Below are 17,785 nucleotides of genomic sequence, written 5' to 3' on the forward strand. Positions count from 1 at the left end.
GATAGCTGAGGAATTATTTTTTTTTAAAAAACCTACAATCTAATATACATTAGATTCATGTAAGACTCTTTTTACAAAAGATTGCGATTAATTAGCGTTTGTTAACTTAAATGCAATTTTCCAAATATATAATTTTTGTCTTTTTCTCTTTTTTTAATGCAATTTTGTCCCAAATCAAATTTTTTTTACTAGATTTTTTATAACATAGTGGAATAATACATCACAGCATTAAATTACTGCCAAACCAAAAACAGAATATACTAAAAATCTATAAACTAGCATTAAAATCTAAAAACTTAATTAAGGAGTATTAATTAAATAAAGGGTAGTGCTAACGAGTGTCCCATGGACATTGGTTAAGAGTTTAAAATGGTATCTTTTGTTTATTAAATACTTTTATTAAATATAGTGAAAATTTAAATTATTTATTTATTTAAAGAATATTTTTTATATTTAGAATCCTTAACCAGTGTCCCTGAGGTATTCGTTAGGCTGACCCTTAAATAAAATGTAAAAATATAATTAATATGTCATATATTTTTATTGTTAGATCAATTATAGACAATGAATTTTTCCTATTCTCATAAGTTAAATATGGTTTTCAAATTCTAAATTTCATTCTCAAATATCACTTCCAACTTCATTCACAACTCACAATATATTTAAAAAAAAATACATTTCCACTTATGTTTCATGTATTTAATATGACTCTTAATGTCACACAATTCAAGTAAGAATGAATATTATATATGCTATGAATACATAATGACTCTAAATATTAACTAATAATTTTTAAAATTAATTTTTTATAATTGTATAGTGTTTAATTATTTTATTTAAAATAATTTAAAATAAATTCTAAAATATTTATAAAAAAATGATTTAATCTTTTTTATTATAATAACTTGTATTTTTATGAGATATATATTGAATAATAGAAAAATAGAAAAAATTATTTTAAAAAATGATATTGTCAGAAAACAAATAAAAACATAGCAGTTTGTTTTATTTTTCTTTACATAAATGGCTTAATATAATTATTGTTAAATATTTCTCTTAAATTTTATTATAAATATTTAAATTAATTTTTTAAAGTAAAATAATTTATCAGTCTTTATAAATATCTCAAAATCTATTTTTAATGTTTATCTGTATTTAATCTTGAATGATTTTATCAACTTACAATTAAAGAGTAATACTTTATTAATTTATAATTGATGTGTTATTTATCAAAAACATACTTGAAGTCAACCCTATATAACCAAACAAATTTAATGGAACAGGGTTAGGTGTGTATACATAAAGTGGACAAGAATCAGGCATTAATGGATGAAAATAACAACATAGTCGATTCATTCAAAATTTTCTATCATACATATATTTAAGACATATATAATAAATAATAAATGTTGGTGATATTTATTATGAATGTCCTCTACCTACACATAGTCAGATAATATAGGTTTTCTCAATGTCAGAATTTGAATTCTGCGTCTTATATTTATGGTTGTATATTAAATAGAAACTAGTTTATGAACCATTCAAAAATATATTGTGAAAAACCATTACATTTTGATGGAATGGTATTACATGTTTATTAAATTATATCATCTCTCATCTTATTTATAATTAATATTCATAATCATTTTTCATCTTTAAAATTAAGTGTTTTATGAAGGAATTGAAATTGATCGGAGATTGACGATTGTGGGTTACAACAATAAATTTAACCTTTTTGTGCGATAGAATTGTGACTGACCTACAAAGTTAGCACTCTAACGTTTTAGTCAGTATGAGAGTAAGATGAGTAAATAAAATTTGAATTGCACTTAAAAATTACACGTTTCTTCCTTATATAATAAAGTGGTCATAATAGCTTGTCTATCGTGGGCGTATGATGCAGAGATCCGTTGGATAGGTTAAGGATTCAGAACATCTACACTACAACACAAGATAGCATGTCAGCTTTGTGAGTAACTTGGTGGATTCGATATATTCTCTAGGTCGGTGCAATTAGTCTTTCTGACTGGCCCAAAATAGTTGTCCCCCACACCCAAACTCTTCTTTATAGGGTAAGAATTTTTTGCAGAATCATGCAGGGGTGAAAAAAAGCCTACGACTGTACATCGATCGAATCACTCAAGTTGTAATAGAAGTGGAAGGAATCGAAGAATCTCTCTAATGCTGGATCTTTGAGAATGACCTACTTCACGGTCATCCTTTTTGCATCAAGTTGGGAAGAGAAAGGTTAGAATAACTCAAGATATGTTAAACCTAGCCCAACCATACATCACAATGAAGGAGAAGCTAATAACCCGCTTCGATAACCCAGTCTCAATTATCGATGTTAGCTCCAAATGCCCATCGGGAAAGGATTCTAGTAGAGGAAAAGAGGATGCCAATAAAGGAATATACGGTCGGTATGATAGGTATACGCCTATGAACATTACCAGGGGACATTTTACCGAGAATGTGCTAATATTGAGTTTAGGAAAACATGAATTTGACCACCTAATACCGTACGTGAATTCACACAAACGGATAAATCAAATTATTCCCGCTTTCATGGGGACATGGCCACAACACTTACGATTGCATTTAGCTCAAGGTTGCGATTGATTCTTTGATCAAGAAAGTTTGGCCATCTGAATATGTCAAAGGCAAAAAACGAGACCGGGAAGAGTCTCTAAAGAATAAATCCCCCACAAAGGTTCCCGAGTCTGGTCCATGTGGTGAAAAGGGATAAACTAGCCAAAGCCAACACCTATTTATTGCCGCCATCGCCGACGGAGCACCTCGGGAAAATCTCCCTTCCAAAGGGATAATCAAGAGAAAGATCGCCAAGATGATGGTTGTTTACTAGGGCGGAGGCAACTTGGCATCCGACATCCCCAATCGACTTATGCTGGGGTTTTCAGCTTCCTAAAAAGTAAGAGGAATATCCAACAAATTTTTCCCTTTGGTAATCATGGATACTATGGGAAAATTTGATGTCTCACGAATTATGATAGATGGAGGAAGCTCATGTGATATCCTCTACTCATCATTATTAGAGAAGATGGGCTTAGACCTAGGAAGCCTAATACCATACGATGGCTCGGATTTGCAAGCGTTCAATGGAATGACTATGTGTCTCAGAAGCTATATAGAACTAATGGTATCAGTGAGAGAGGGTAGAGACATCCGATCCGTCAATACCTAGTTCCTAGTCATCCAATGCAGAAGCCTTTATAATTGCATCTAGGGTAGACCCTTCACTACAGCATTAGACATTGTGGCCTCACTGATGCACCTAAAACTCAAGTACCACCATCTCCATGGAGAGTTAGTTGTCTAGCCTGCTGATCTTGAAATGCCAAAAAGATACACAATGCACTCCAATGGGGTCAAGGGAAAAGTACCGCTATGGAGATCAGCATGGCCTCCCTTATATGGAAACTCTGAAACTTGAACATTTATACTCCAAAACATGGCTAAGCAAAGAGAATACCATAATGAGAAATAAATGGCAGGATACTCACTCGGTTATATATATTTTTGTTATTATTGACAGTAACGAAAAAAATGGGGAACAACTAACGCAGTTGTACGCCCGACTACAATTTAGCAATTCAGGGGTGTTTTCAAAAACACTTTTTACGCGCAACTTCAACAATCCATTCCCCATAGTGCCTCGTGCGACTTCAGAATTCATGGGTACTGTTGAAAATGCTTTGTACGTCGGACTTTAACAATTAGTTTCTCACAATGCCTCGTGTACCTTCAAAATTCAGGGGTGTTATCACAAACATTTTATACGCCCGAATATATAAATTAATTATCCAAAATGCCTCCTGTGCCTTCTGAATTCAAGAATGCTGTCGAAAATGCTTTGTATGTATGAGTACAACAATCAATTCCCCAAAGCGCCTAGCGTGCCATCATAATCATTGGGAGCTATCAGAGATACTTTGTACGTCTGACTACAACAACCAATTCCGCTATGGATAATATCAAAGATGCTTTGCACGTTCGAGTACATCATTCAAATACCCCCTTTCAAAGAAATACATTCTTTCACGTGTAGTTGGCGCACCCCTTTTCGGATCAAGCCAATCCAAGGGCGAGCGTGGTGTAGCATGGTGAAGTCCACCTCAATCCGAGTTTTTTCCTTGGGGGAAGGGACATGGATCCTCTTCCTTTGGCTGGAAATTATCCTCTGTGACGCAGAACGCAATTGAAAGCATGATTGCATCTAGCCGATTTTATGCCTCTCGTCAGTAAGTATAATTCGAAACATAAATACAACTAATCAGACTCATGCCTTATCCATGTAAACATGATTAAGGCATAATTGCTTTTAGATGATTTGACATGAAATACTTACAGGTACAATAGAAAGCATAAATTTTTGAAGTTAAACTCATACTTCACTAGTTATGCTCCGACATATGGACACATCAAATCGTACCAATGATTCCTCTGTACAAGCGCATTCAGAGTGCAACCACATGTTACTACCTCGAAACTCCATTAGGGAAATGGGTACATCTTATCGCAACATACTCTCAAGTCAAAAAAACATACATGGCTTCTCAAAAGACTTAAGGGCATTTAAACTTTAAGCAAATATTATTTATTACTCTCTGTAGCAAACAAGTTTTGCAAAATGTGGGTCTTAAAAGCAAGCCCTAACTCTTCTCAGCTTCTATTTGTCCTCATATCTCAACCACCTAATAAAAATGGTTAATTAGATAATAATACATTGTCCACATGCCGAGAAACAAAACCCCAGTGCCTACTCTAACTCCCAATTACAAACACTATCGTGGCGAGATAGACCAACTCCTATTGGATGAATCGTACACACCTTAACGAAGTTCTCCCAAAAGTAAAACATTTGGCACAATGCAAAGTTATTTATATTTTGATATTTTTCACCTAATAATTTTTGTGGCAGAAAGTCTTTATAAATCGCAAGTGTATAAGTAAAATATGACACCACGAGGTTAAACTACATCTACAACAGAACAAATTCACTTTAAACAAGAATGATGAAGAACTTCAATAACAAAGAGGAAATGGTACAATTACAAGTACTAAAAAAAGGGTGCAGACAGACACAATAACCCTATTCAAGAATAGATACAATTCGACCATCTTGGACAACTTGTCCCAGACGGATTTCCTCTCTTGAAATAACCAGCGAATGATGAAAGTGCTCTACTTGTTGAATCACATTTTCAAAAGACTCTACAACATCCCCAAGAGTCATAGAAGTAGAATTTTTCAATTGTCGAACCAGAGAAGCATTTTGATTGCATAAGAACTCCACCTCTCTCTGAGCATATTCAAGAGCTTGGATCCTCTCCTCCAAAGTTCTCGATTGATGCATCACCTAACCACCGGAAGAACCATAAAGGATGACCATAGCTAAGTATTTCTGTACCTTATGTAGATAAGTGTGATCCTTCTGTAGTTCCCTTAAATTAGTATCTTGTTAGGAAGTCTAATTGTTCACACTTCTCTCTAGACAAATCCTTTCCTCATGTGCCCGTTCTATCCAAAGAGCTTTCCAACAGTAGGACCCATCCAGGGATAAAGAAACAAATGTCGGCTTAGTAGAATGGGCCAGAGTGTTCAACTCTTTCTGTAAGGCCTGCCCATAGAGGATAGCAAATTACACCCAGTCATCTTCAAATAGTCCATTTTGACGATCACAAGAAGTACCAGGGTGAGAGTCGGGATCCAAATGCAAACTCAGGATAGTAACATTTCTAGAAACTTCTAGAGGGGAAGAAGATCTACAATAATTTTAGATGGTTGTATTCCATGCTTTAAAATTCCAACCCTTACTTCAACCTCCATAACGTCTACACAAAATACTATCTTCATTCCAAGGCAAGCACAAAGAAGAAAAATCAACGATGAAGAATAAAGAGAATTCCAAGCTTACCAAAAGCAATCCAACGACCTTCACGAGAATGAGACCCCATTAATAGGGAGTCATCTATCAAACGTTTCATATGATTCCTACCGTCCTCTTCCGAGGGAATTACGCCCCTGACACAACCTAAGCGATTAACAAAGTACAACATCCTCTTCTTTTGAAACGAATCCTCAATGATAAACTCACTTTCTCCATAAACATATGAGCCATTCTCTAAAAGGAAGTACTTCGCCGATCAGGGAAAAAATGGCTTACATTTACCTTCCATCCCCAAATCAACCTCATATATAGTTGTATGAGCCAGGGGATAAATGGAGGTAACAAAAAAAAATCTGTCCGCAAAAGATAGTGGCTAAGGAAAAACTTCAAAAGCCCGTATCATCGATACCAAGAGAACCAACCCCCGCTCCCTTGCACGGGCTAAAGTTCTTAAACAGCAGTGGAAGCGGTGAAAGAATAAAGCAACATAAGGTTTGGACTTTATATAATGACAACAGTACTGATTAGCCTTTACATTCGCCCAACTGTTGGCAAGAAGTTGAGATGGGGGGCTACCATCAACTAGTTTAAAACATCGACTTTAAAAGCGATAAAGGGTAAACGAACTCCCAAAGTCAAAAGAGATACTCATATAAAGGAATGCTACAATTGCCATACTCCTAAAACATTTTGCCAACATCACCAAGGATAGTTAAACCCCAAAGCGAAGGTTCCCCCATGTCAGAAAAAAGGCTCAATTTAAGTTTCCTCTCTAGTGAAGATTGAGATAGTAGAAGAATATATGGAACCTTCCCACGGAGATGATGGATTCATCTGATTCCTTTTCCCGATCTGCCAAGATTTTTTTTCCATATCACGTTGACAAGTTCAAGAACAAGAAAGAAATGTTTCAGAGAAGAAAAAGAAGTAATTGTTTGAGAAAGAGGATAAAGAAAGACATAGAAGAGAAGTCACCTTAGTCTTTCCTACATTTATGAACTGACCATATGAAACAAAAGGTGTCTTGTCAGCAACCATTTCTCTCGCACATAATACTTTAGTATTTCAGTTCCCTAGAAAGATCATAATCTCTCTTGCAAAAAAGACTCATGGAGTTACGAAATAGTGGAAGAGGAGAAAGGTATGTTCGAAAATAGATCAACATTATCCTTCAAACCCTCGCGCTAATTCCGAAGCACAAAAACTTGGGGGCAATTGTTCTTGTCCGGCCATATCTACCTCGATCCAGCCATGCCTTCATGGATCCGGCCACCATGAGACGGGACGTCCTAGATTCATGTCAAATATTCACTAAGCTTCTATAATGTTCTCCTAACCAAGGGTCCATCAAAGATCCAAAAACATGAGATATTTGCCTCCAAAGCCTCCAAAGTCCTCCACATTCTGCATCGAAAAGATAACGAGAGAGTTATTTCTCTTCCCTACATATACGGAATGACGCCATTTCAGATAACTATTTTCAAACACAATTTTAATACTCTTTCATTATTCACATACTGACTTGAGCGTCAGAGTGTTGACCTTGCATATATACACCTCTCCGCTCTGTTGCATCAGAAGGTCTTCTCCGCCATACCTCAACACATTTCTAGTTCTAGAACAGTACAAAGATGATGAAAAGTTTTTAGATGAAATATTTTCCTCTTTTTTAAGCAATTGAATTGATTCTCAATGATATTAATCTAAATATGATCATTTCACATGTCATCAAGATACGCAAAGATTTACGTTAAAAAATATTTAAAATAACGTTAATTTTGATGTAGTTTGATATATAAGCTATGATTATAGATGGATCTAAAAAAATTTAGACAGAGGCATAGGCTACCCCATGTAAAATTTAGATGGATCACATATATTAACCAAATATGTTAAGGCATTGAGTTTATTTATGCTCTCACTTATAAAGTTTCAACATCCTCTTTTCCATACAAAGTAGAAATCATTACTCACACTTGACATACCAACATCTTATTACTCAAAGATCATGCCATATTTTTTTTTCTTGATTTAGTTTTGATTCTTTAGGATTTTAGATTAATGTGTAATTTTAAAATTTTTATTTTACGTGGCTAGATTTTATTAGTACACGTCATTTGGAGGTAAATTACCCCCAAATTTACAAGAGGATATCTAAGAATTTACCAAAAATTTAAGTATGATCAATATGGTTATATTTTTCAATCTAACGATTAATTTTAAAAAAATTTATCTAATATGAGATTATTGAAAGTATATATATATATATATATATATATATATATATATATATATATATATATATATATATATATATATATATATATATATATATATATATATATATATATATTCATTCTTGGGTGTGTGTTTTTGTGTAATAGAACTTACTCACACCACAACATTATGGATCAACTAAATGATGAGGTTAAAGAACCAGTGAGTCCTCATGGACAATATTTCAATAGCTCAGTGATAAGTTCATATATTTTTACCTTTCTGGAATTAGCTATTCCTTTTGATGTCTCACTAGCTATACCTTTGATCAAAGATGTTTTCATCCCACTACAACATTTGTTGTCTCTGGCAACACTTGAAAAACGTTGTCATAACTCTGAAAATCGTTGCCTAAAAGAATAGGGGATGTTTTCTGAGCGTCTCTTGTTCGAGCGTTGCCTATACTCTAAGGGGACGTTTTATGGTGTTCTTTGGGCACGCTTTCTAAAAACGTCGCCTAAACAAAAGGAATAGGGGACGACTATTTGTGGTAACTAAGGCGACGCTTTTTAAGCGTTGTTGTGTGTAGCTACAATTGTTAATCGTTGCCTTAGACTATAGGCAACGCTTGCACCGGAGATGCCTAGAAAACATCCCCTATTCGTTTAGGCAACGATTTTAAATGTAGCCATAGCTTATAGTCTATTATTTCGCAATGTCCCCATAAAATATACAATTTTGCAATTATATTTTAAATAATATGGTTATGATGTTTGGCTTCAAAAAAATGTCGATTATAACTTAAACAATATCAAATTTAATCGTACATCCACAAAAGTTGTAATATTATAATAAAATCAATTTCAAACATTAATTCAAGATAGTATCTAGTAAACAAAATGCCTAACGTAACATTACTTATAATACCTTAATTTGAAGTATGACCCTAGTAAAATAACAAAAAACATAGTTCAACAAAAGAACAAAAAACATAGTTCAAGTTTAATGCTTTCAACTCCAAGACAAAAAAAAGACATCATCCAAGTTAGTCTTCTTGGAGTTCATCATCCAAATCGTCCTCTTGAAATTCATCAAATATGTCGTCCTCCAAAAATTCGTCATCTACGTCGTCCTCTTGAAATTCACCATCTATATCGTCCTCTTGAAATTCATCATCAAGATTTATGTCGTCCTCTTGAAATTCGTCACCTACGACTTCCTCCTGAAATCCATCATTTACGTCGTCCTCTTGAATTTCATCATTTATATCATCCTTTTCAACATCTTCATTGATACCATGCTGCATAAGAAAATAAAAGAAAATACATCAACCATAATACTACTATTAATACTAGCCTTATCAATTATTTTTGTATGTGACTCAACTGTTTATAAAAACATGGTGGCAACCAATATTTATGAGGGCTGAAAGTTTTGAGTTGTTTAATAGGTAACCAGTATATAGTATATTAACAAAATTGTAACAGTAGCTAGTACATATAATTTAGAATTTATATATATTAATTAACAAAATTGTAACAGTAGTAGATAGTATATATAGAAGTTATATATATATATATATAACAAAATTGTAACAGTAGTAGATAGTATATATAGAAGTTATATATATATATATATGGGGACGACTCAAGTGAGAACACTTGGTTATTATGAGAAATGAGAACAATGAATCACGACCATTAAATTTTGATTTTGTTGATTTTAATGGACTGGATTGGTTTCAAATCTTCCCGCCTGAGTCCGTCTTCGACGCGTGGCAGTGTATTAAACAAACACTACTAAAAAACACGCTAAGTAGTACTCCCTCCGTCCCAAAATAAGTGTCACATTTACTTTTTAGGTTCATTGAATATTTAATGTATCTAGTCTGTATAGAGACCAGATACATTAAATATTCAATGAATCTAAAAAGTAAATGTGACACTTATTTTGGGACAGAGGGAGTAATACTTAAATATATACTTTATAAATTTTGTCTAAGTCCCGAAGACATATGCTTTCATTAGTCTTTCAGTGTTCACTATCTTCAACGAACTTAGAAGTCTGTATCTTCGAGACATGACCATCAGTAGCCATTCTTTTACTTTTTAAGGGATGGCCATCAGTAACCATCTTTCCTTCGATTCTCAACTCCTTCGAAGGACAAACAATATAAAACGAAATCTTCAGCTAACAATATGGTTACCTTTCCATGACATGGAGCATGAGTTGACGTAGAGGAATGCAATTGTTGTCTCATATCCTTTGGGGAACTGTTAGCATCTCCATGAGATAATCCTAACAAATCTTCGATTGACTCCATATTAATTTGAGGATTGCATTGTTGTATTACGGTCTTAAAAGCATTTTGCAATCTATCAATCTGATCTTGAAACTCGTTCCTTAATGTAGAGACCTCTTCACTGTGTGGTTGTTTCAAAGCATTAATCTCCGCCTTTCGCTTTAAGGAACTTTTAGTTACATTTCTCCCATAACAGCGTACCCTGCCGGGACACTCCTTTCCAAAAACAGCCTTAAAAGCTTCTGTATCACTTTCCTCCTTTTCAACCATTTCTTGAAGTTGGGCCTAGCATAAATTACAAGAAAATATTAACTACTAGTATAGACAATGTTAGTCGACTAAATTAAGTAAATATATTATATAAATAATGTTACATACAATTACTTTTCCAGTTTCTACATCCAGTTCCTTTCCTTTATTTCCTTTTCGAGTTTCAACAAACATTTCTGATTGAGTGGGCTCTCTTTTTTCCTTTTCACGCTGCACAAATCAAAATAATTCCATAACAAAACAGCCTGTGAATTAAAATGCCTATTCCAGAGAACCACTCATCCAAGGAATACTTTAATTAAGCAAAAAACCATTCATACAAGGAATACTTCAATAAAGAAACATTGTTGAACTTGAGATGCCAACACAAATGGATCATTTTTGTAGCATTTTTTGTTAAAGTAAACGAACGGCGAGCCATATTTATCCTTTTCATTCACAAACCAATCACATCTGAACAATACATATTTTTCATGACCATAATAATCTAACTCTATAATATCTTTTATTGCCCCATAGTAAGTCACACAAATCTTTTTGGGATTTTCATCCTTCGCATTTCTAAGAACTTGAGTCACCGCTTCTAATGTCACACCACTATTTTGTGTTTTAAGCCTTGCTTCGCGGTTTGTTGTATGAAACCTGTATCCATTAATAACATAACCAGAATACCTTCTAACAACATCATTTGGTCCCCTAGACAACACCTTCAACCATTCAGTAACTTCCTCATCCATGACACGTGTTTCAAACCATTGAATAAAATCTTCTCTTTGATTGTTAGCTTTTTTGGACTTCCTTTTTTTTTTTAGGATTATGAACATTAACCTCATGCTCTCTACAAAATAAATAACTAACTTTTCAATACGAAAGAAAAATAAAACTTATTGTGAGAATGAAATGTTGTATCAAGTAGATGATTATACCTAATGTATTCTTGCACTTCATCGCAATTGAATAAAATGTAACCGTGAGCAAGGTTTAGAGACTTATGGTCAAGGGAAATTAGTTTCTTTCCCCCAATTGGATGACCTATGCCTGGAATATCATCGCTATTTCGTGTCATTCTATTCATCCTTGTGTCTACAACACTAGACAAATATCTTGAACAAAATGTTAGAGATTCTTTAACCAAGTAAGCTTCAGCGATAGAACCCTCTGGACGACTCCTATTACGAACAAAAGATTTTAAATCACCCAAATATCTTTCCATATAATACATCCATCGAAATTGAACTGGTCCGCCCAATCGGACTTCATTTGCAAGGTGAATTGGTAAGTGAACCATTATGTCAAAGAAACTCGGAGGGAAGATACGCTCAAATTGGCAAAGTGTTTCAGCAATTTCTACTTCCAAGTAATCTAAAGTTTTCACGTCTATAACCTTCTGGCATAAACACCGAAAAAATGAACAAAGCCTGAGCAAAGGAATAACAACTTGATTAGGGGCTATCCCTCTTATTGCTACTTGTAACAAGTAATGCAATATAATATGAGCATCATGACTCTTGTATCCAGAAACTTTTCCGTCATTAACTTGAACACATCGAGAAATATTAGATGCAAGGCCATCAGGAAGTTTTACTGTCTTTAAAACATTACAAAAAACAGATTTCTCCTGCTTTGTTAGGGAGAAACATGCCTTCGGGATTTGAGTTTTCTTACCATCACTTGTTTCCCTCAAATGGAGTTTTTTTCGAATCCCCATGTGTTGTAGATCCAAACGAGCTTTTGCATGATCCTTTTTCTTCCCTTCAATCTCTAAGAGAGTCCCTATTATATTATCACAAATGTTCTTTTCTACATGCATAACATCTACATTATGGCGCAAAGAATTATCCTTCCAATAAGGTAATTGCCAAAAGATAGACTTTTTCTTCCATGTATCATGCCTTTTTTTTCTGATATTTCTGCCCCACTACGTCAGGGATCTTTTCTAAGTCTTTTAAAATCATTGTTGAATCTAACAAGGAGGGTGCAGACCTATATTCCGGCTTTCCATCAAAAGAACTTGAATTTGATCTCCAACTATGATTTGAATCTAAAAAGACTCGATGACCCATATTACACATCTTTCGACTATGTTTTAAGTATCTTGAAGAAGTTTTATGATTACAAGCAGGGCAAGCAAACTTCCCTTTAGTACTCCAACCGGATAACATAGCATATGCAGGGAAGTCATTCACAGTCCACATAAGAGATGCACGCATTTGAAATGATTGATTTTTTGAAATATCATATGTTTCTACACCGACATCCCACAATATCTTAAGCTCCTCAATAAGTGGCTGCAACAACACATCAATTTCATTTCCGGGTGACTTCGGGCCAGGAATAAGTAACGACATCAAACAATTTTCAGCCTTCATGCACAAATTTGGCGGATAGTTATATATTGTTAATACAACGGGCCATGTGCTATGTGAAAGACTCATAGTCCTAAATGGATTAAACCCATCACTTGCCAACCCAAGTCTTATGTTACGAGTTTCACGAGCAAAATCTGAATGTTTTGCATCAAAGTCTTTCCATGCTTGGGCATTGGCCGGATGCCTTATCTTCCCATCCCTTGAACGATGGTCTGCATGCCACCTCAATGTGTCGGCTGTCTTTGAGCACATAAAAAGTCTTTTCAATCTTGGAATCAAAGGAAAATGTCTTAGAACTTTAACAGGAACCTTGTGAGCTTTTATAGATTCTTCAAGATCATTAGCAACTTCAGGATATTCAATCCACCTTGATGCTCCACAAATATGACATGAATCATCTTTCCCATGATCTTTCCAAAACAACATGCAGTTGTTGGGACATGCATCAATCTTTTTATAGTCTAAGCCCAAATCTTTTATCATAGATTTTGTTTTATTGAAAGAGACAGGGATGTTCAAATCTGGCATAGCCTCTTTCAACAACTCTAAGAGAGCGGTGAATGATGCATTGCTCCATCCATGGAGACATTTCAACAAATAAATTCGAATAGTGAATGATAACGAGGAAAACTTTTCACAGCCAGGATATAACTCTTGATTTGCATCATCAACTAGTTTATAAAATTTTTTTGCATCTTCATTTATCCCTTCATGTACTCCACCTCCTTCGGCTATATCTTTAAAAGTCTCAAATAATAAGCCATCGATATCATCATGAGATGATGTTTCATCATCACTATCACCATCAAGATCCATAAGGTTTTCATCTTCACCATGATAAATCCATTCAGTGTACCCTTTTACAAATCCTTTGCTACATAAATGGTCATACACTACATCTCTTACTTCCCAACTATCATTGCAACAGACAGCACAAGGACACAAAATCTCATCTTCTTCAACCTTTCCTTTGGTGAATGCAATATCCAAAAAGTAATTGACACCATCCTTGTAACCTTGACTGTGTGGAGGCAACTCCACCCAATCCTTCTTCATCATGTTTGGTTTTCTAAAATGAAATAAATTTTATATATATATATATATATATATATATATATATATATATATATATATATATATATATATATATATATTACTCTTTCTCTCATATAAAGGATGGAAAAACACCATGGTTCATATAAAAAGTAGCATTTTCTGGGATACAGACAAAGAGACAGAGACAAAAGAAAATAATAGTAATAATAATAAGGGTTAAATATGTTTTTAGTCCCTATAAAATTACCAAAAATAACTTTTAGTCCCTATAAAAAAAACATTGACTTTTAGTCCATATAAAATTACTTTTGCACTCAGTTTTAATCCCTATAGAGGGACCAAAATTGAGTGCAAAAATAATTTTATAGGGACTAAAAGTCAATATATTTTTTATAGGGACTAAAAGTCAAAATTGAGATATTTATAGGGACCAAAAATATATTTAACCCTAATAATAATAATGCAATAGTAATTTCATCTACATTGGTAGTGAGTACTGATGACATTCAATTCTCCCTCAACCCGACACAACATTTAATTTCGTTTTTTAATATTATAAAATCAAAATATTAGTTTTAGTTACATTATTCTTTTTTTATTTAACAAATCTTATAAAAATTAGTATGTTTTGAATGCATTACTTCACCAATAAATGATAACCACCTGATCTTAAATTACTTGACTTTTATTTTAAATATAATTAAAGTAATGATTCTAAATTGTTTTGATTAATTGATTATGTAAAGCTTTTTACCCGAGAGAGCCCATAACAACTAATCTCAACCCTAAAATATTAATATATGCATACGGTAAGTCTATCATAACCGTTGAAAGAAAATTTTGAGGCTTAGACCAAATGGAGATGTGCTTTTGTGTAGTGATGGGGATGGAGGTCCACTTCTGGTCTTATAAATGTGTCTATCATAACAAAGACTAGTAATAGATAAAATTCATGTTTTGCATATACTTTGGTGTAACGACCACGGCATACGTTTGCAGTGACATATTCTTCCTACCGCTAGCACTAAAAGTAATATAATAAAAACATTAAAAATAGGAAAATGTGCTAATTGTGTTAAGTGGACTTGTTAAACCCATACATAACGAGGAAGCACCCATACTTTTTGAAATAAGAAAAAAAAGAAATAAACAATTCAAAGTCAAACTAGACGGTATGAGACGGATTTTCTTTCCTTGTTCCCCAAGCCTATACCAAGTCTATATATATTCAAATTCTCCCCAACTTTCTTCTCACTTTTCATTCAATCATTCAAACAAGGCAAGGCATCTGGAGGGTATGGACTAGCTGAAACATATGTGATGCAGAAGCTATACAAGGAAAAATTGAAGAAAATATCACTAGAAGAGAAACTACAAGATGAGAAGAAGATCGATACAAGCAAAACAGGTTCAATGGATAAAACATCAAGTGGTTATTTCTCCCTGTTTCCCAAGAAACAACACAGGAAAGTTTCTCATATTTTAGATTCTAACGACTCATAACCTGAAAGTGAAACTGTCAATTCCTTACTTACAGAAAGGATGTATTATAATTTCCTTGAAATAGTAAACTTTAACTGTTATTTTCTGTTGCTTAGTAGCTTTGTCAGTTATTTTATATTTTCTGGCTTGTATATAAGAGGTCATCTTCCTATTCTCTTTGTAACTAAGATAATACTGTATTTTTCAATTCATATCAATAATACTGAGGTATATTTCCAATGATATTACTCTGAATAGTTTATGTGTTTTATTACCAGCAATGATATTAAACTATGTTACATATGTTACTTCATGGAAGAGATAGTTTAAGGTTGTCTTTGTCTATATCCATTCCATGGTGTGTTTACTTTGTTGAAAAATTAATGTTGATTTTATAATTTGCTTAAATATAATGCAGCCACTAAGAAAAAAATGAGAGGAAGCTAAGTATTGTAGTATCATTTTAAACTGCAAATGTACTTAGCTGAATTACACCCATACTTCCCATACTTTGTGCTGACTCATTACTTTCCTTGGATTCATGTGTTTTGCCCTTAATTACCAATAAGTCTAACCAGCTGAGACTTTGAATTAATAATATCTACAAGCATTTGATCTTATCAAGTGAAATTGTGAAGGCTTCACAGACATCAAATAGATGGAAATTGATAAGGTATGATTCCTTAGGATTAAATGAAGAGAAGTTTTAGCATAAACTTGAGTAGGAAAAACACAGGGCTATATTTCATGAGGGGTGTGTGTTAAGAATTAAAGACAAGACCAATTTATATTCTAATTCTGAACAAACATATATTTCAATATTCTAATTAAAGACAAGAACAAATATTCTAATTAAAAACAAGAACAATTTATATTCTAATTCTTTTCAAACTCATCTACAGTAGTTAAAGCATCGGAATGACATGGTTCTGTTACCTGTTACCTGGAGATCTTTCAACTTGATTCCAGCATCAACTTAAACCAAAAGCTTGTTCTTAGTTAAAAGTGACTTCAATTTCAACACAACTTCCTTCACTGCAGCAACAACAATCAGAAAACGACGGTGAACGATCTAGAGAGAAATAGTCAGAAAATGAGAAAATGAAAACGCAAATTTATTAAAGAGTAAAAGAGATGAAATGGAATACGTCGTTGTTGGAAGAAAGGACGGTGATGCCAACGGACTCGAAAGCGGCGCGATGAACAGGGTTAGACTGAGCGGTTACGATGCGGGAAGGGGGAAAGACGCACTAGAACCTGCACATCACAGAATAATGATACAATCCGTTACTCATTAACCTGAAACCCAAAATACAGATTGAAAAAAGTTGTGAACTTTAAGGAGAATGGATTGGATTACAAATCGGTAATTTTTGAAGTGCAAATTGTGTGAAGTGTTGATTGAAGGTTGTTTGAGAGAGAAATCGGTGGGAATAAGAATCAACTAACCAAAAGAATCAACTAACCAAAAGAATCAACTAGTGAGAGATGGCGGCACTGTTGTGGATGAGATTCGGCGGTGGGTGTTTGAAGAAGGAGACCTTTCGTTCTCCTTTCAGTTTTCTTTTTCTTTTTTCTATTTTCAATTTTTTATATTTTAACCTAAAACATGATGTTAAGAGGAGTAGTGAGTTTGACTTAGTTTTTTTTCTTTGGAGTGTTTATAATTTCATTTTATTTTGGATTTTTTATCAAGTGTGGATAAATGCCTATATTATAGTTATATTATTTTAATATGTGGTAGAAATTTTTTAATTTTTTTGTTAAAAATGTTTAGAAAGAAATATTTGTTTTTTAGTGTATAAGTTTTGGAGGGAAGATTGCCACCAAAATTTTGATGATGCTAAAATTTGATGCAACATTGAAGAAATGTAGCCTTTTATTAGAACTAATGTAACAGTCTAAAAATGTCCCCAAAAATATTTTAGGGGACGATTATCAAACATTGCCACAGAAATAATATATTAACGCTATAAAATTGTCCCCAAAAGCAATTGAGGGCACTATTAACAATTGTTGCCAAAAAATTACGAGAGTGACGCTCCGAAATCGTCCCCAGAAGTATCTTAGGCAACGATTATCAAGGGTTGCAGATATATTTTTGGCAACAACCGTAAAACGTTGCCTATACGAACTTAAGGCAACGATTTTTACGTGTTACCTAAAAAAGTGTTGCCAAAG

The 17,785-nt window shown here is 33.6% G+C and overlaps 1 protein-coding gene across 9 annotated transcripts; it reads right to left on the minus strand.

Moving 5' to 3' along the window:
- Positions 1–8,893: 8,893 nt before the first annotated feature.
- Positions 8,894–17,234, minus strand: LOC131621937 (uncharacterized). 9 transcript variants are annotated; one of them, XM_058893005.1, is made up of 6 exons: positions 17,071–17,225; positions 16,753–16,861; positions 16,548–16,639; positions 10,806–10,907; positions 10,332–10,712; positions 8,901–9,425 (listed from the first exon to the last, which is right to left on the minus strand). In XM_058893005.1, exons 4-6 carry the CDS (start codon positions 10,869–10,871, stop codon positions 9,171–9,173), a joined length of 702 nt encoding a protein of 233 aa, XP_058748988.1. In that variant the 5' UTR covers positions 10,872–10,907; positions 16,548–16,639; positions 16,753–16,861; positions 17,071–17,225; the 3' UTR covers positions 8,901–9,170. The 9 variants fall into 9 exon arrangements, 8 of the variants coding, with proteins under 8 accessions (XP_058748990.1, XP_058748989.1, XP_058748988.1 ...); XM_058893004.1 differs by having other exon boundaries at positions 8,903–9,425; positions 16,541–16,639; XM_058893007.1 differs by lacking the exon at positions 10,806–10,907 and having other exon boundaries at positions 8,895–9,425; positions 16,541–16,630.
- Positions 17,235–17,785: the final 551 nt, after the last annotated feature.

This window comes from Vicia villosa, unplaced genomic scaffold (assembly GCF_029867415.1).
Source record: "Vicia villosa cultivar HV-30 ecotype Madison, WI unplaced genomic scaffold, Vvil1.0 ctg.000015F_1_1_2_unsc, whole genome shotgun sequence".
Classification (NCBI taxonomy): domain Eukaryota; kingdom Viridiplantae; phylum Streptophyta; class Magnoliopsida; order Fabales; family Fabaceae; genus Vicia; species Vicia villosa.

Bases quoted from the DNA above. Each gene is read 5' to 3' on its own strand.
- LOC131621937 (XM_058893003.1), bottom strand. From the start codon at position 14,125: ATGATGAAGAAGGATTGGGTGGAGTTGCCTCCACACAGTCAAGGTTAC.